At 38.1% G+C, this 18722-nt stretch overlaps 1 protein-coding gene across 4 annotated transcripts in view; it reads right to left on the bottom strand.

The window, feature by feature from the left end:
• The window catches only part of SHTN1 (shootin 1), a 122707-nt gene that overhangs the window by 30666 nt on the left and 73319 nt on the right, over window positions 1–18722 (bottom strand). For all 4 annotated transcript variants that reach the window (XM_073019392.1, XM_007964202.3, XM_007964199.3 and 1 more), the window contains exons 10-13: window positions 16350–16503; window positions 14151–14250; window positions 7814–7896; window positions 1754–1863 (exon numbers count right to left, since the gene is read on the bottom strand). In XM_073019392.1, the coding sequence (XP_072875493.1) occupies window positions 1754–1863; window positions 7814–7896; window positions 14151–14250; window positions 16350–16503 (447 nt within the window). The remainder of the gene's footprint in view (window positions 1–1753; window positions 1864–7813; window positions 7897–14150; window positions 14251–16349; window positions 16504–18722) is intronic.

Below are 18722 nucleotides of genomic sequence, written 5' to 3' on the forward strand. Positions count from 1 at the left end.
TTGCTTCTTTATGGCATTGCGTTTTTCTCTAGTAATAGTTTAGTTTTGCTTATTCTTTCCATAATTAGTGGTGATGTGAAAGTCATAAAAATGGATTCTTTTTCAAAGGTGGCACTCAGACCTTGCATTTTAAAGTATTTTCACACTTTATTCCATTTGATCTTGACAACAACCCCATGTGTCAGATAAGACAGGTGCTGTCCCCATCTTGAAGAGAAGAAGTGTGGGGAAGCTGGGTGACAGTGCCAGGGCCCAACTCCAACAGCTCTGCTCTTCACTCTCTTGCCAGACACCAGCACGGGGCCAGCTGTGCCAGATCATTCTACACACTCAGCTTCTCCTCCACTTTTACATTTCATCCTTTACTTAGAAAACTGCTTTCAGATCACTGGCACAAGACTGAACTATGTTACGTGGCTGGCTGAAGCTTCTGTTTCCTTAGATGTAAATTTACTCTTGGAGTTGAGTATTCTTTTCCTCTTTCCAATCCTTTCCCACGTACAGCCCACACCATAGCCCCTCTCGCCTTACATGGCTATTTTGCCTGCCTGTGACAAAGTGGCAACTTAGAAAATCCATCAGAGGCCAGGTGTGGCGGCTCACGCCTGTAATCCCAACACTTTGGGAGGCCACGGCGGACAGATCACGAGGTCAAGAGATCGAGACCATCCTGGCCAACATGGTGAAACCCCGTCTCTACTAAAAATACAAAAATTAGCTGGGCTTGGTGGCGGGCGCCTGTAGTCCCAGCTACTTGGGAGGCGGCGTGAGAAGAATCGCCTGAACACGGGAGGCAGAGGCTGCAGTGAGCCGAGATTGCGCCACTGCACTCTAGCCTGGTGACAGAGTGAGACTCCGTCTAAAAGAAAAAAAGACAAAACCCTCAGAATGTGTACTGAACAGTCATAACACTGGGGGACGTTCACGCAGTTGAGGCAGGGCAGCCTTGAGAGGGAGAAATAACCAAACCATAAAGGTGAGTGAAGAAGGGGAAGGAAGAAGGGGAAGTGGAAGAAGAGAAAGAACCGGTCAGTTCATACCTAATTAGAGGGGAGAAAGAATATTTTTCAAGAAAAATGTTTAAAACTATTATTGGGCTTATTGAAACGTAACAGATACACAAACAAAGGCAGGGGAGATATCGTGAAAGGGACTCTAAGCGCCTTCACAGATCCTGGAGCACTTGCTGTGGTCTAGTTTAGAAGAGAGTTTTTCTCCTTGAGGTGACTTGGAAAACATTTGTGAAATTAATGAAAAACAATCATATAAGTCTCACTATTTTCCCCAAAGTTGTCCTGGTTTTGTTCTGCTGTTATTATTATGCGATTCCGTCCACTATAATAGAAGCCTCAGAAAGGCGAGGGTTTTTGCCTATTTTATTCACTACTTTATCCCCCGTGCCTAAAACAGTATCTGGCGCATAGTAGATAATCAGTAGAATCACACAAAAGAATCAGGAATCAAAAGAAAGGATGTGATCATTGTTATTTGTTTGGTGTAACAGTTCATATCAGTGTCTCTCGTAATGAGGCGACAGCACCCCCAAAATAAGATGGCTTCCATTTTATACTGATTTAGGTTCACCGTGGATCCTCCTGAAACATGCTTATGTGGAAGTAAAAGTTTTTGTGACACATTAGCTTTATCCTAAGATTTGACAGTGGGTCCTGATGCAGTTTTCATCAAATTTCAAATCTGTACATTTAAAAAAGGAAATATCAAGCAGGGAAAAAAGCATTTAGTCACTCCATACCTTTGTCTTCGGTCTGACTGTCTGATTAACGGGTCTAAGATGAACTCCCTTTTTAATTCTATCCATCATCTCTTCAACTGCTTGCCTCTTTAGATCTGTGACTTCTTCAGCTGTTCAAAGAACACATACATAAATCCTCTTATGTTACAAGAAAACAGCTACTTCCTATTTTTTGGTGACTTGGAAAAATTACACCATGTAATTAATCACGGTCATTTTTCATTCACAGTTGCAGAACACTAAAAATTTACTAAAGTTAATAGCTATCAGGTAGCAACATTTAAAGGAAAAATTTTTACAGAAAAAAATCTGATCAGAAAAATAAGAGTTATAAAAATCTGTAGCCTGGATCCAAGTCAGTATTGTCTTGCCTCTGTCAACAAAGTAGACTTTGTTCATTTGTCAACATTTTTCCAGGTCTTTAAAATCCCAACTTTGTGCCTAATCCCAAATAATCTTTGTCTCAAAGATGTTTTTACAACTTACTGTACATCCTATGTCAAAGAAATCAGCCCAAAAAAGAAACAACTACCAGAAATCCATTAGGGGAAAAAAAGATGAAATAGATGTTTTTCTTGTTGGAATAAGTCTATAGTCAAAAGACAAACAGCAAGTAAATAAAATCTATTTTTAAATTGCCATCTTTTGTTTAGGAATCATATGGAAAGGAAACATTTAAGCAAACCTTTCTCAAGTCTTTTTAAATTGTCACTGTTAAAAGGAAACACATGTAGCAATAATTGCAATTAAGTAATTACATTTGATTTTAAAATTCAACTATCTATTGTTTAAACTTGCCACTACTTTGCTGCAAAAAAAAAAAAAATACATAAATAAAAAAGGTGGAGATGTGTATCAATTGGATGAATGTAACTGAGGTGAACTTAAACCTGTTGATCAGAAAAGTGAAATGTCTCTCTTGTAGAATAGCTTGAGCAAAATCACAGAACCATTTCAGAACATTTATCACCATTAATGCAGTTCTAGGTCTTGTGTTTACCTCCATCTAGCTCACTGCAGCCTACATATTTGAGTTTATCTCATAGGGACCTTCCAATTATCGTCTTTAATAGACTCTACACTGCCTGGCAATATGGTGGGCACTCAACAAGTCTCTACTGACTATTGGCTTCTGAAGTTTCTGCTTTAAATGGCTACTAATGTCTTTACGATATGAGTAGAAATGACTAAACCCCAAAAGGCTGGCTTCTAAATGCAGGCAATCACTACTGCATCCCCAAGCTAATTAGCTCCAGTATCGGGCTTTGCAATAAGGGAGGCCTTATTATGGCTTCTTTTTCTGCTACAAGGCCAGACTCCATTTCAACCCTGGGTAGCCATTCCTCTTGTGTAAGTACCTAGGGGAGCAACTAAGAGAGACCAGAAGTTTCCATTATCCTCATCTCTACAAGTCCACAAAGAGGGATCACTGCCATATTCACTGTATAACCTAGATTTTGATACCGTCCTAACTTCAGAGAGAATTGTCAACCTCAGAAGCCGCTGAAATGCTGAGAATTAAAGTCTCTCAACATCTAAACAACAGTTTTCAGATCCAGAAGTCAAAACAAGTATCTTTTGCCAAGCAACATGGGAAACATGATCACCAAAGTTAGAACTCATCTACCAGTAAATGAAAGATGACTAAACTGTGGGTTGATCAATCATGTGCCCTTAAGCAGCATTTTCTTGGGCAGCTTCTTCTGATGGCTCACAAACATCAACAAAGGAACAGATAAGTAAATTATGATGGGTAGAAATTCATTCATTCATTCAATCATTCATTCCTTCATTCACTCACTCACTCACTCAATATCTGCATATGTGTTGTGAACTACACAGTGCTTTTGCTGACCCTATTCAAAACCCAGGGAGATAAAACCCAGATCTGCCATCCAAGCATCTGGTATGGGTGTGGGATTTATTCCTGAGAATCTAGAAAATACTTTTTTTTTTTTTTTTTTTTTTTTTTGAGATGGAGTCTTGCTCTGTTGCCCAGAGCTGGAGTGCAATGGCACGATCTCGGCTCACTGCAACCTCCAACTCCCAGGTTCAAGCAATCCTCCTGCCTCAGCCTCTCGAGTAGCTGGGATTACAGGCGTGTGCCACTACGCCCAGCTAATTTTTGTATTTTTAGTAGAGATGGGGTTTCACCATAGAAAATACATTTTTAAAACATTTGATTTTTCAGAAAGTCTGCCATTTTGAGTCTAGGAAGAGCTGCATGGTAATAGGAACATCGCCTACAAACAGATTAGCACTCTGTAAGGAATGACTGAAACCCAATTAAATGCACCATACAAAAACTAATTAAGGCAGACAGATGGAGAATTATGGCCAACACCATTCAAATCTGCTACAGCATCTAACATAGCAGGAATTTAAAGTAGTTTCTTATATTTGCTTGCCAGAATCATAGTGATAATTCAGAGACGTGCCACTATCTGTATTGTGTACAGATTATAAACCAGGCTTTAATTTCTCAGTCTTTTTCAAATGTAAAGGCTGAATTGGTTTTAAGGAAAAGAAATCATTCTTATCAGATTCCCTACTCAGGCGCAATACAAGAGCAATGCGAGGTTAGCCACACAAGCTTTCTCTCTTGACGACCCTGTTTTTGAACTAGCAAAAAGCAATCTATATGAACTTCTAAACTATTAAGCAGTTCTAATAAATCTGCAAGAATCACCTACAGAGAGCTCATGGTATGTTTTGTAATTCTTTCTGCAATCACACAGTTGGTAATTGTCTCACAAAAGCATGTAATCAAGGGGACAATAGAAATATGCAGGATACTGGAGATTAAAGAAAAGGGACAAATGAAGACAACAGGTCTAATGTTATTGAACTGCCACAGGAAAATAAAATCAAATGCTCTTTGAGTTAGTGCTTCAAGGTCAGTCTTGGATCAGAAAGCTACATGTAATTAACTGGGGCTTAAATTTTAAGATCCACTTGAAAAATGAGTTAGTTCCTTAAAAAAAAAAAAAAAAAAAACCACCACAGACAAAACCATCACCTGATTACTAAATAAAACCTTCTGTTATTACCTCAAAGAAACAAAAATGAATTTCCAAATTCCACAGGATTACTATTTCACTAACTTTTTTTTTTTTTAAGGTAATTTAAAAAAATTCTTATGCCACCATGATGTACCAAATTTCTAAAGAATATATTATAGTTGAATTAAGTTCAAATCTGACATCAGGTCATAAAGTTAAAGAAATTTCCTTAGCTACAATAATCACAAGAACCTGTGGGATTAGGATTCCCTTTGTCCCTCCCAACTGATGGCTGTACCCTTTCCATGTTTTTTCATGGCAACATTATGAGTATTTTCTGTGATGGATACTACTCTAAACACTTTTCACCTAGTGAGACTCACTAATTCTCACAACAATCCTGTGAAATAGGAAGTACTATTATCCCCATTCTACAGATTAGCAAATCAAGGCACAGCAAAGTAAGAAAATACCAACAAATGAATGACCTGAATGTATGATTAACAGTAGGCATACTTTTGAAATCCAGCCTAATAAATACATTCTTGTCAAAATCAGAGTTATTATCTCCAGAGTATAATGATCTCTTACATTCAATTCTTAAAACTATCTATAAAATATTCTGCAGTCTTTCTTTACAATGAAGTTTTTTAGAGCCGTAAGTAAGGAGTAAACGTTCCTTTACTTATAAACTCTGAAAACCTCGTCAACTGTAAGTTAAAGCCATCGTAAGATGCTAACCTAAGAAAGAAAACACAGTGAATGTGAGACAAGTCACTATGTTATAAATGCAAACCCCAAAGTGTCACAGAGAATTCCAATGTTTGATGCTTGACATTAATTCATCATGCATTTAATCATTGATTTATTCACTCAACAACTATTTTTTCAGTGTGATCTATTAACAAGACACTATAAATAACTGCCTTGCCAGATAGAAAGAGGGTACTGCTTCAGCCACGTGTGAGTACAGTATGCATTATTCAAGGCTGTATGATTTTTAGGGTTGCTCCAGTCTAAAAATCTCAAGAACAACTTCTATTTTGGTAACTCTACTTAGAATCCCAAAATAGCAATCCAGTAGCCCGAGGATGTGCGAGAAAATACTGTCACATTTCATGAATTATAAATAAATATCATTGTTTGTAAGAAAAACTGTATAGTTCCTAAAATTGGGGGTTAAGAAACTTTAGAATAATTTTTCTTTTTAATTTAAGGTGCTATCGAAGTTGACAAGTTGATGATGTGATTTACTTGGAAGGAAAATTCATTTATTCCAATTTCCCCCCAATCCTCTAAGATATACCAATTGTCTCCCCCGAAAAAATTGAAACAAAATTTAAATTACAGCATCAGGAAATGCTAACAGCCAGTAACCCAAAAGCAGGGCTGCCCAGCAAATCACCAAAGGCGGAACTGCTTCAGAATCCTGCAATGCCTTGTGCAATGCAGAATTTGCCTTACAGCCCCATTAATGTACAGAGGAATAGAGTCCAAAGGATTGCAGAAGGCAGGCACAGAAAGCCAATTCTTAGAGACGAAATCAGCTTTCATTTGTAATGGTGCTGCAAGATTCCTGCTAAGAGACAAAAAACCAAGTCCAAACTTCAATTCATTCAATATGCATGAAAGCAGGGGGATGCTGCCGAGAAGAGTAAACCCTCAAAGAGCTTGCAATCTGCTCAGGGGAGAGAGGTGGAAATGACTCAAACACCACAGCCAGAGTAGAGGTAGGGAGTGGGACATTAAATCCTTAAAGTAACAGAATTTAAAGCAAAATGCTGTCACAATGCATGGTAATGAGCTACTCATGTGTTCGAAGAGTCTGGAACACAGCAGCTATCTGCCCCGAATCTGCATGGAGGCTATGGAGTTATAACAGCAGGCACAGAGGACGAAGATCTGGCCCCCTTGTTTTAAGCCTTTGCTGTGGGTGCACACCAAACTGACTCCAGTGCATCTAGCCACTTGCTGGCTCTGCTCAACAGGAGGGCCCTTCTCCCTCCAGTCCCATCTAATCATTGTCCTGTATATCTCTATCTCCAGTGAACCAGAGTCCTGTGAATTTTACCTCCCTAAATAGTTCCTGAATTCATGCATGTCTCTCCACCCCTGCTGCTACCACCCTCATCGAAGCTACCATCAACATTCATCTGAATGGCTGCAATAGTCTTCCCTCATCCACTCCCATCCATTTACAGTCTGTTCTCTCACTGCAGCCAGTGCGATTTTTTTTAAGGACAATTCTCATCATGTTATACCTCTGCTTAAAACTTCTACTGCTCTTAGGAGAAATTCCAGAATCTTGACCTTGACCTCCAGAATCTGGCTCCTGCCTACCTATTAGACCTCCTCTCTTGGCCACCATGTTCCAGTCATATCAACTTTCTTTCAGTTTCCTAATATACCAAGTTCCTTCCTGGACACTTTGGACCTTTGAATCCGCTGCTCCTCTATTTGAAATGGTTTTACCCTAAACACCACCCACCCAACTCACCCAGTGTTCTGAAGGCGCAATTACTCAGCTTGAACATCACTTTCAGACACCAGCAGTCCACTTCCACTATCTCTTAGCACCGTGTACTCCTCCTTAATTGTATTTAAATAATTACATATTTACTTGTTTACTTCCTGCCTAGTTACACTAGAATGTAACTTCTACATCGTGTATCTCCAGCACACAACAGTGGAGTAGTACATACTAAGTGTTTGATAAAGTCCCAGGTCACTTGCTACCAACTCTAAGAAGTCTTGCCCCAAATCCCTCATTTGGAATTACTCCCTCTCTCTCCAGCACACTCCAAGGTACCCTGACCTTTAATGAAAATCTATTTGCCAGTATGTCTCTCATTATAGTGAGGTGTGCGTGTTTATCTCCTCTAGATAATAAACTACAGGAAGGCAATGACGGTCACTGGTTCATTCTTATAGCTGTTCAGTGCTTTATACTATAAATGTTATACAACGACATGTTTATTGTCAAAGAACTTAACAAACACGTGAATTGCCCCCAAATTGTACACCGTCAAGCACTTACACCAATGGAAGTGATGCTTACTTGCTTCTGGTTGAGTTGCCTTTTCTTTCTTAGCACCACTGCCACTGGGGTGGGATCGTTTCCTGATCATGGACATGAGGGATCTTTGGGAGAAAGAAAAAGATCAACAGGAGATTACTGGATACCTAGATCCTAAATAATCAGTAAAAATCTCACTCTTTGGTAGGTGCATGAATATACAACTACAATTTAAGTCGTCTACTTTCCATTTTTAATAATAATAAAGTTTTCATCACTTTACAGAAGAGAAACACATCTCATCCTCTTCAATATAAAACCAAACTAATTATTGGAGAAAGTACACTGCTATAACTAATAGTAAAATGCATACAGACTTAACAAAGGAAAAGAGACAAAAAATGTCAATACACATATATATAAAATTCAGAAATAGTTATCTATGTACTATGTTGGGGGGAGAGAAGAATGAAAGAATTAGGGAGTGTTTCATAGTAAGAAGTGTATGTTATCAGTACATACCTGTTTGTGAACTATGGGTATAAAAACATCTGAATCCACATGATGTAGACCAAATACTTAAGGATAAAACATATTTACACCACTCTCTCTGGCCCATTTAAAAACAAATCTATGTAAAATCAAATTATGATAAATTTGACTATACTAAAATTGTATAACCTTTGATATGCAGAATAAAAAGACAAGGATATATAACGAAATTCTACAGGTCAATGAGAAAAAGCGCATAATTCAAAATGGAAGAGAACCTTGCAACTCCAAAAAAGATGTCCACATTTCCAACACATATACAAAAGAGGTGCTTGACTTCATTAGCTATTAGGCAAACACAAACCCACGCTGGGATATCACTATACATTCAGCAAACAGACAAAATAAATCTGGTAATATCAAGTGTTAGTGGGTCTGTGGAGTAACAGAAGTTCTCAAACCAAAGAGGATATATAAATTAATAGTACATTCCACTCTGGAAAACTCTTTGTAATTATCTAGTAGAGTAAAAAATATATGTATCTTATGAGCCAGTGATTCCACTGCCACATATCCTACAGAAAGGCAAGCACTTGTGCACCGGGATACATGAACAAGAATGCTCATGAAGAATTTCCGTAATTCCCCAGAACTGGTAATAACTCAAATGTCCATCAGCACCACAATGGATAAGTACATTCTGAGACTTTCATAAAGTGAATTAGATATCAGTGAATATGAATGGACTTAAGCTACACAACAGATGAATCTTACACAATAGCATAGAGTAGGCTGGGAGCAGTGGCTCACACCTGCAATCCCAGTACTTTGGGAGGCCAAGGTGGGCGGATCACCTGAGGTCAGGAGTTCGAGACCAGCCTTGCCAACATGGTGAAACCCTGTCTCTACTAAAAATATGAAAAAATTAGCTGGGCGTGGTGGCAGGTGTCTGTAATCCCAGCTACTTGGGAAGCTGAGGCAGGAGAATCGCTTGAACCTGGGAGGCAGAGGTTGCAGTGAGCCAAGATCGCACCACTGCACTCCAGCCTGGGCAACAAGAGCGAAACTCCATCTAAAAAAAAAAAAATACATATATAAATAAATAAAAATAATAATGTAGACTAAAAAGAGCAAGACCACAATGATACATGAAAATTCCAATTATATAAAGTTCAAAACCAAGCCATACAGATATTTACAGTAGTTTAGGGATACATGTTAGGCAGGAAAATTTTTCTTCAATAATGCAAGGAAATGATCACCATAAAAGATAGTGATTAGAGAGAAAGGTGCTTATCTTTGGAAAACGATCAAAGGAAAGAATTAGGGTGCCAGTATTGCCTATTTCTTGATTTGGAGGGTGATTACACAGATGTTCACTTTAACATTATTTTAAAACTGTACATTGGCTTGTGTACATATCTGCATATATTAACATTTCCTCCATAAAATGCTTACCAAAACACGAGTGAATCAATAATTTTTGAATTCCTTCAGCTGCATCATAAATGAACTCAGTGTGGTGAACTGTATTTGCAGAACAGTCCAGCAATAGAAAACAAATACTTGGAGGATAAGAAAGGCATAATGTTGCCCTTAGGAAAAGGGGCAAATGGATATACAGAGTAACGCTTGTTCAGAAGATATCACCACCCAATGCTTCTTTTTTATTCTTTTTTTTTTTTTCCTGAGACGGGGTCTCACTCTGTTGCCCATGCTGGAGTGCAGGGCACGATCACCACTCATTGCAGCTCTGATCTCCTGCACTCAAGTGATCTTCCTGCCTCAGCCTTTGGAGTAGCTGGGACTACAGGTACACCATCACTCCTGGTTAATGTTTTTTAATTTTTTTGGAGGGTTCTCACCATGTTGCCCAGGCTGGTCCTGGCCTCAAGCAATCTTCCTGCCTTGGCCTCCCAAAAGGCTGGGATTACAGACGTGAGCCATTGTGCCCAGCCTCCAGTTTCTTAATCATTATAATTTCTAGCTTTTTAAACTTTTCACTTCTACGTTTGTTTATATTATTAATCCCCTTCCTAATTGCCTTTTCTTAAAATTCACAGACTCACTAGATAATCTCCCATACAGCACAGTAGAAAGAAAAAAACACATCCTGCTCTATCTAGCTTGGGAACCAATCACGGAGCTTCTGACTTTGTCTAGTTTCTCTTCTTTGGGCTTGCAATGGCCAAATGGAATTAAATTATTTTCACAAAAGTTAGAAATTCTAATTTACATAGAACTTTGAAATACATTTTATTCTAGAAGTTATAAAGAATAAAATAAACTTTACTTGCTCAATTTGCCATTCTGTCAGCTGAATCTACTTGTTACCACTCCATGGTGGGCTGGGTGTGAGGATGGGTCTCACTAATCAGATGTCTCACCTTACCCTCGCACCACACTCTGCACTGACTTCGCCTCTGGTTCTGCGAGGAAATTTTGCAAGTGTACATTATTGTACATAAAGATGATGAAGCAGGAATTTATTTTTACTGCTCAGAGTACTTATATATATATTTACACGTGTGAAGAATAATACCTGTTTATTAGCATAAACCACCTAGATAACAGAAAGCGTTAGCATAAAGGATTCTGAGTTGAAGCGTAAGCTATAGACATACAGTGCTCAGAGGAAAATCACTGCAATATTAAAACCAACAGTCAAGATGGGACTCACACTACAGGCAAGGCAGGACTCACAGGCCAGAGGAGATTAGGTCAAGACATCTGGGACCCATACTCAAACCTCTGGCCATCACTGCCCCATTTCACTGTCATTTCAATTGAATGAATAAAATTTCAGGCACGTGTCATCCCAAGACGGAACATTTCAGTGGAGAATTTTCACCCGTTAGGTTTTTTTTTTTTTTTTGAGACAGAGTCTTGCTGTGTCGCCCAGGCTGGAGTGCAGTGGTGCGATCTTGGCTCACTGCAAGCTCTGCCTCCCAGGTTCCTGCCATTCTCCTGCCTCAGCCTCCCAAGTAGCTGGGACTACAGGCGCCTGCCACCATGCCCAGCTAATTTTTTGTATTTTTAGTAGAGACGGGGTTTCACCTTGTTAGCCAGGATGGTCTTGATCTCCTGACCTTGTGATCTGCCCGCGTCGGCCTCCCAAAGTGCTGGGATTACAGGCGTGAGCCACCACGCCCAACCTTTACCTGTTAGTTTTTCAAGTGTCCGTCATGGCCACTGTGATAGTTATTTTGTGTGTCAACTTGACTGGGCCAGAGATACTTGGTTAAACACGATTCTGGTGTTTCCATGAGGATGTTGTGGATGACATTAACATTTCAATCAGTAGACTGAGTAAAGCAGATGGTCCTCCCTGAGGTAGGTGGCCCTCAGCCAATCATTTGAAGGCCTAATTAGAACAACAAGGCTGATCCTCCCTCAACTAACAGGGACTTCCTCCTGCCTGACTGCCTTCAAACTGGGTTATTGGCTTTTTCTTGCTTTCGAACTTGAACTGAAACACTGCCACTTCCTGGGTCTGGAGCCTGTCAAACTTTGGAATAAAACTACACCATAGGTTCTCCCAGTTCTCAGGCCCCTAGACTCAGCCTGGAACCACACCACTGATTCTTTTGGCTGTCCAGCTTGCCAACTCACCCTACAGATCTTAGGGCTTGACAGCCTCCATAATCACATGAGCCAATTTCTTATAATAAATCTGTATTTATATCTGCCTATATCTGTATCTACAGATATACATGTTCTGTTTCTCTAAAAAAAAACACAATAGCCTCAACCCTCTCCCCACGAACTATATCTGCATAAAACCTGTCCTACTTTCACTGCCACTGGGACAAAGTGACCAAGATTTGCCTTCTTCCTCTTTCTTCTACCTATTCTTGGAGTCAAATGAGTGGGAAGAGAAGGGAAAAGCAGTAAGGCCACTTAAAAAAGCCACAGGCCCCAGTCTTTTTTTTTTTCTTCCCGCTTTCATTTCTAACCATGATTTACATCAGGATAAAACAAATGGGTCAGGAACAAAGTTAGAAAACTTTGATTTGTGAATACAAAATCCACTCAAACTCAATACATATGCAAATATACCTCTTTGGCAAGAAAGCACTCCTCACAAAAAAAAAACCTCTTTTCTTTCAAAAATTATGTCCTATACTATTTAAATTCATCTTAAAATAAAAATCATATTATTCAATAAAATTTTCTTTAAAGAGCCTTATAAAAGAGTTCACACTTGAGACACAAATAGTCCTGAACATTCATTGCTCAGTGTAACTGTAAAGTGCTCTTTGGGAAAAAAAATTCAACTTAGGTTATACTTTACTTCTAATTCTAGGGGCTCTCAACACTTCTGAGAATAAAAATTAAAGGCCACCAGCAAGACTGTAATTACTTTTTAATCGTTCTCGCTCTTCGTGGACAGAAGTGACCTTTCTTATCAGCTCAAAATCCCAGACCTTAGAGAAAGATCAAAGTGATGAATTTCTAATTTTAAATGTCAAATCCAGAATATCTCCTACAGATTTAGCTACCCGGGAGAGAAAGATTTTAAAATACCTGAAATTCTTTCAATTGACTCTTGGCTCTATCACGTGTAAAAATTATTTTGCTTTAACTACTTCAATGGCTTAAAGTAGATTATGTCATACCCCACTCAGTAAGGAAAACTAATGAGACTCTTTTTAAAAGGCAAAGTCCCATTTTCATAGTCGTGTGGGAGGAACATGCTACACATTCTATTCAGATGGATCAGCAAAGGTGCAAAGTATGAATAAATGGCCTCTCTGTGTGAAAGGATTAAACAAATCACATGAGTTAATGAAAGGTTAAAAAAAAAAAAAAAAAAAAAAAAAACTAGCAAAGGTTTTTAAATGCCATTTATTAAAGAATAAATTATACAAAAGCAGCTAACATCATGACATGAGCACATACATTGTCACCTTGGCAAGGAGGTTGTCTTATGTAATTCTGGATGGTGGCATGTGGAACCATAAAGAAGGCAAAATTTGACTCTAAATCTCCTAGTGTGTATTGTGCTCAAATGACATACATAATGCCATCATGTCACTTTGGGCTTCAGAAAATACGAATTCCTGTCTGCATATGTGACTTCCTATCACAAGAATTTAAACATAATTTATCTTTCTTATGGAAGGCTCCTCTCTTAGCCTTCCTAAAGGTATAAATATGAGGAGAGGGATAAAAGTAATTAATACTTCTAGTTTAATTACTAGTTCATAACAATTAGTATGTTTACATTTTCATTTAGTATTTTTATTTTTTAAATAATTGAACAAACCAGAGCTTTTCAAATTCGAATTAGCAAGACAGGAAAGTAAACACATTCTGGAGAAGCTCAAAATTCCTTGTTCTTACTATTAAAGGAAATCTTAATGTTATTGAATGAAATTTATATATTACAAAAAGGGAATAATATATTGGCTTATTAGGCCATTCTCATGCTGCTAACAAAGATACACCTGAGACTGGGTAATTATAAAGGAAAGAGGTTTAATTGACTCACAGTTCCACATGGCTGGGGAGGCCTCACAATTATGGCGGATGGCAAGGAGAAGCAAGTCACATCTTACATGGCAGCAGGGAAGAGAAAACTTGTACAGGGGAACTCCTCTTTATAAAACCATGAGATCTCATGAGATTCACTATCATGAGAACAGCATGGGAAAGATGCACCCTCATGATTCAATTACCTCCCATGACACGTGGGAATTGTGGGAGCTACAATTCAAGAGGAGATTTGGGTGGAGACACAACCAAACCATATCACTGGCCTTTAGAAAAATTTCCAAGGAAAGCATCAGCTAGTATCTTTCATGCTTTTAATATGGCTCCTCTCATGGCACAATCTGATGGGGAAGAACATTTGATGCAGAGCAGTCTTCCTGGATATGCTTACCGGATAGGATTGGGAGGTGGAGGGGGAAGTGGTGGTGGAGGAGGAGGTGGTGGAGGTACTGAATTCTCAGACTGGTTCACTCGTTTCTGGAGTTCATCAACTGCACAGAGAGCAAGTATTCAGAAGAGAGCTGAAACAAGCAACTAAACATTGTTTATACATGTGAAAGACAGAACATCACCTTTCTCAAAAGTAAGTTCTTTTTATTAAGGCAAAATAAAAAATTTCAATATGAAATTGCAGACCTTTTTAAACTTTTCACTATCTAGTCTATTGCTAATGCAAGAGAGGACTCCCATCTATCAATATTAAATGTTATCTTTTTGCTGTATATACAACTTTAGAAAAGAAAAAACATTCAAAACAATGGCTGAAGGGTAGGAAGAAGTGAGTAGGCTGAAGAAATATTTGTTAACAATGAAGTATATTACTCAAACACTAAGAAATTGTTAATACTTGACTTTAAAAGTATACAGACCAAGAATTAATTTTAAACACATTTAGTAATGAATTTTAATAACTGCATACTTCTCTCCCCTGCTTAATTTCCTTCAAAAACTGCAAATACTAGTCTCTTTGATTTTAACCAGATTCAGCTTCCTAAATCTGTAACTCAGAAACTTTTTGCTCTTTTGAAGATATCTCTGGAAATGCACCATATTCCTTCAAGTCTTTCATGAAGCAGGCATTTTACTTAGGAAGCACCAACGATGTCAAAGTGCCTATGAATGGTGCTACAGGAGACATAACACCTGACTTCAAGGAACTGAACTTGTTTATAGCACAGATGCTAACACCTATGAGATAATGGGTAAAAGGTGCTGCATACTGTTGGCGTTCAGAGGTAGCTCTCCCCGTCCACAGCCATTCCACTTTCCCCAACTAAGTGTACCCCAAGGATCTGTCCATTTGTATTTACCCTCAACACTTAAATAGGCAGTGTGGGCTATGCTCTCCAAAACTGAGAATCCACTGGTCATTTCATGTGTATGCACCTATCCCTCCAAGAGGAATCTGAGTTCTCCGAAGACAAAAAGCATGGTTCCTTTTCCTTCTGTCTCTTTTTTTTTTTTTTTTTTTTTTTTGAGATGGAGTCTTGCTCTGTCGCCCAGGCTGGAGTGCAGTGGCGTGATCTCAGCTCACTGCAAGCTCCGCCTCCCGGGTTCACGCCATTCTCCTGTCTCAGCCTTCCAAGTAGTGTATCCAAGGATAGGGCTGGGTACACACACAGCAGATGCTAAGTATTAATAAAAGGCATTCAGAATTGAACCCCATGTGTTTCCAGTGTCTGCCTCCTCCATTCATAATAAAGGTGGCTTTGGCTACAGGCTACTCTGATATTCACTAAAAAGAATGGAATATTTCTTAATTTTGGATCAATTAAAAAATAAATTATAATCAATTTTTATTGTGGATTAGAAAGCACTGAATGCTTTTAAAAGGAAAAAAGGCCTACGTGGTTCTTCTGCATAGGTTTCAAAATTCTAGTATAAAATTAACCAAAAAATATCTGAAGTGAATATTGAAGCTATTATAAAGGGAATGTACCTGCCTTCCTAAATTACCGACTTTCCAACAGAGACTTACACATATGCCTGTATAATAATCTAACTCGCACATTCCCGTTAAGCCTTCTAGAACTGAATGAATAAATCTTTTGATTTAAGTATCCCCTGGTGTTTTAAAAGGTTTTCCATTTAATAGATATATTGTTGCCCAGTTCATTGTTAGGTATGATATAGAAAGTATTATTTCATGTGTATAATTAGACACCAAAGACGAAGGTGGTACGAATACCAAAGATGAAGATAGTATGTTTAAAAAGTTTAATTCTTTCTAAAAATGCACTCTAAGTGAACAAAATAAAGTACATAATGAATATTCAGCTCTGAAGCTCTGAAAAATGCTGAAAAGTTTGGTCCTCCTATGCTAATGGTATCTCTGTGTCTTAATTCTGTATATGATGTTCATAAGGGCTCTAAGTCCAAAAAAGAAGTCTAAATATTTGTGAATTATTTAATACAGCAGCTATTCTGCTGAATTGCAATGGTTAGAAATTAAGGAACTTAAAAACAAGTCTTGGTATTTTTCCACAGCATTCAGTAAATGTTCTAGACTAACTACATGCCAGGTTTTGTACTAGGCATGAGTAATTCAAAGATTAATAGTAAGACATAGTAGCCTACTCAATGCTTTTACCAGAGTGCTTTAAATTTCTGGCTTTCTCTTCGGAATTCTGATATTTCAATTCCAATTCCTTTTTATCTTCTTCTAGAAGCTCCAGTTGCTGTTTAAGGTTGTGTATTTCTTTGTGGAGTGTTTCATTTTCTAGTTGCTCTTCTAATTCTTTGACCTGTAAGTTATTTTAAAAAAAAAAAAAAAAGACTTTTATGGGTGACAGTTTTTCCTTTGTCAAAGAAAAGAAAGGGAAAAAATAAGTATTTCCCTTTGACCGTACTTCATAGCAAACAGATTCCGATCCATCTTAACAACCATGCAAATTCTAGATACAATTAACACAAAATCATAATCAGCTCTTTGATTTAAAATAAATATACTGGGAGTTATGTACTAGACACTTTAATTTTTTTAAGTTTTATTTTAGGTTCAGGGTATATGTGCAGGTTTGCTATATAGGTAAATTGTGTGTCACAGAGGTTTGGTGTACAGGTTGTTTCATCACCGAGGTAAAAAGCATAGTACCTGACAGATACTTTTTCGATCCTCTCTCTCCTACCCTCCACCGCCAAGTAAGCCCCAGTGTCTGTTGTTCCCTTCTTTGTGTCCATGTGTAATCAATGCTTAGCTCCCACTTAGAAGTGAGAACATTTGGTTTTCTATTCCTATGTTAGTTCCCTTAGGATTATGGCCTCCAGTTCCAATCATGTTGCTACAAAGGACATTATCTCATTCCTTTTTATGGCTACATAGTATTCCATGGTGTAACGCATACCACGTTTTCTTTATCCAGTCTACCACGGATGGGCACTGAGGTTGACTCCACAACTTTGCTATTGCGTATAGTGCTGCGAGGAATATATACGTGCATGTGTCTTTATGGTAGAATGATTTATATTCCTTTGGGCATATATCCAATAATGGGATTGTTGGGTTGAATGGTATTTCTGTTTTAAGTTCTTTGAGAAATCGCCACACTGCTTTCCATAATGGCTGAACTTACATTCCCACCAGCAGTGTATAAGTGTCCTATTTCTCTGAAACTTTGCCAACATCTGCTATTTTTTGACGTTTTAATAACAGCCATTCTGACTGACATGAGACGGTATCTCATTGTGGTTTTGATTTTCATTTCTCTAATGATTAAGCATTTTTTATATGCTTGTTAGTCACACAGACACTTTAATTTTTAAGTATGAGTCACTTTTGTAACCATTTTCAAAAGAAAAATTCAGGTAATATTTTAAAGACCCCTGGGGGACACAAATTTAGTAATAAGTATCAAAAGTCTTCAAAAAAAAAAAAAAAAAAGAAGAAAGGCTTTTGATTCAGTAAAACCACTTTTAGAAATTATTTTTAAAAATACTCTGAAATGCATTCACAGAAGTGTTTTTTTGCTCTGTTTTGTTTTTGTTTTTGTTTTTGTTTTGAGACAGAGTCTCACTCTTTCAGCCAGGCTGGAGTGCAGTGGCACGATCTGGGCTCACTACAAACTCCGTCTCCCAGGTTTAGGCAATTCTTGGGCCTCAGCCTTCTGAGTAGCTGGGGCTACAGGCACATGTCACCACACCCAGCTAATTTTTGTATTTTTAGTAGAGACGGGGGTTTCACCACATTGGCCAGGCTAGTTTCGAACTCCTGGCCTTAAGTGATCCACCTGCTTTGGCCTCCCAAGGTGTTGAGATTACAGGCATGAGCCACCACACCTGGCCTAGAGTGTTCTTTACAACAGCAAAATGCTGCAAATAACCTAAATATCTACCAATATTTTTGATTTAATAAATTATGGCATGTTTATTCAATGAAATACGATGCAACTATTTTAAATCACATAGTTAACTGTATACTGACATGAGAAGATATATTACCAATGGAAAAAAAATCAGGGCATAAAATGGTATGCATGGTATGATTCAATTTAAACAAACTATATTTATAAAGTTATATATTTACAGAAAGTTCAGCTATGCACCAAAATATAGGATACTTGGTTAATCTTCTTTAACTTTTGCTGTATTTTAAAAATGTATTATAAGGAGCATATGTTATTTTTATAATTGCAAAAACCATATGCTGTGCTTAAAAGACTGCTGCATCTGCAAGGGAACTTACAGACAGCTAAGAAACATTTTAAGCCACATACAGATGGTCCCCAATTTAGGATGGTTTGAGATACAGTTTTTCGACTTTACAATGGTGTGAAAGTGACACGCATTCAATACAAACCACACTTCAAATTCTGGATTTTGATCTTTTCCCAGGCTCGCAATGTGTAATAAGATACTCTCTCACAATCCTCTACAACAGCAGCCAGGCACAGCTCCCAGTCAGTCACATGATCATGCAAGTAAATAACTGATACTCTAGAGCCGGGGTCCCCAAACCCTGGGTCTT

Source organism: Chlorocebus sabaeus, chromosome 9, assembly GCF_047675955.1.
Source record: "Chlorocebus sabaeus isolate Y175 chromosome 9, mChlSab1.0.hap1, whole genome shotgun sequence".
NCBI classification, from domain to species: Eukaryota; Metazoa; Chordata; class Mammalia; order Primates; family Cercopithecidae; genus Chlorocebus; species Chlorocebus sabaeus.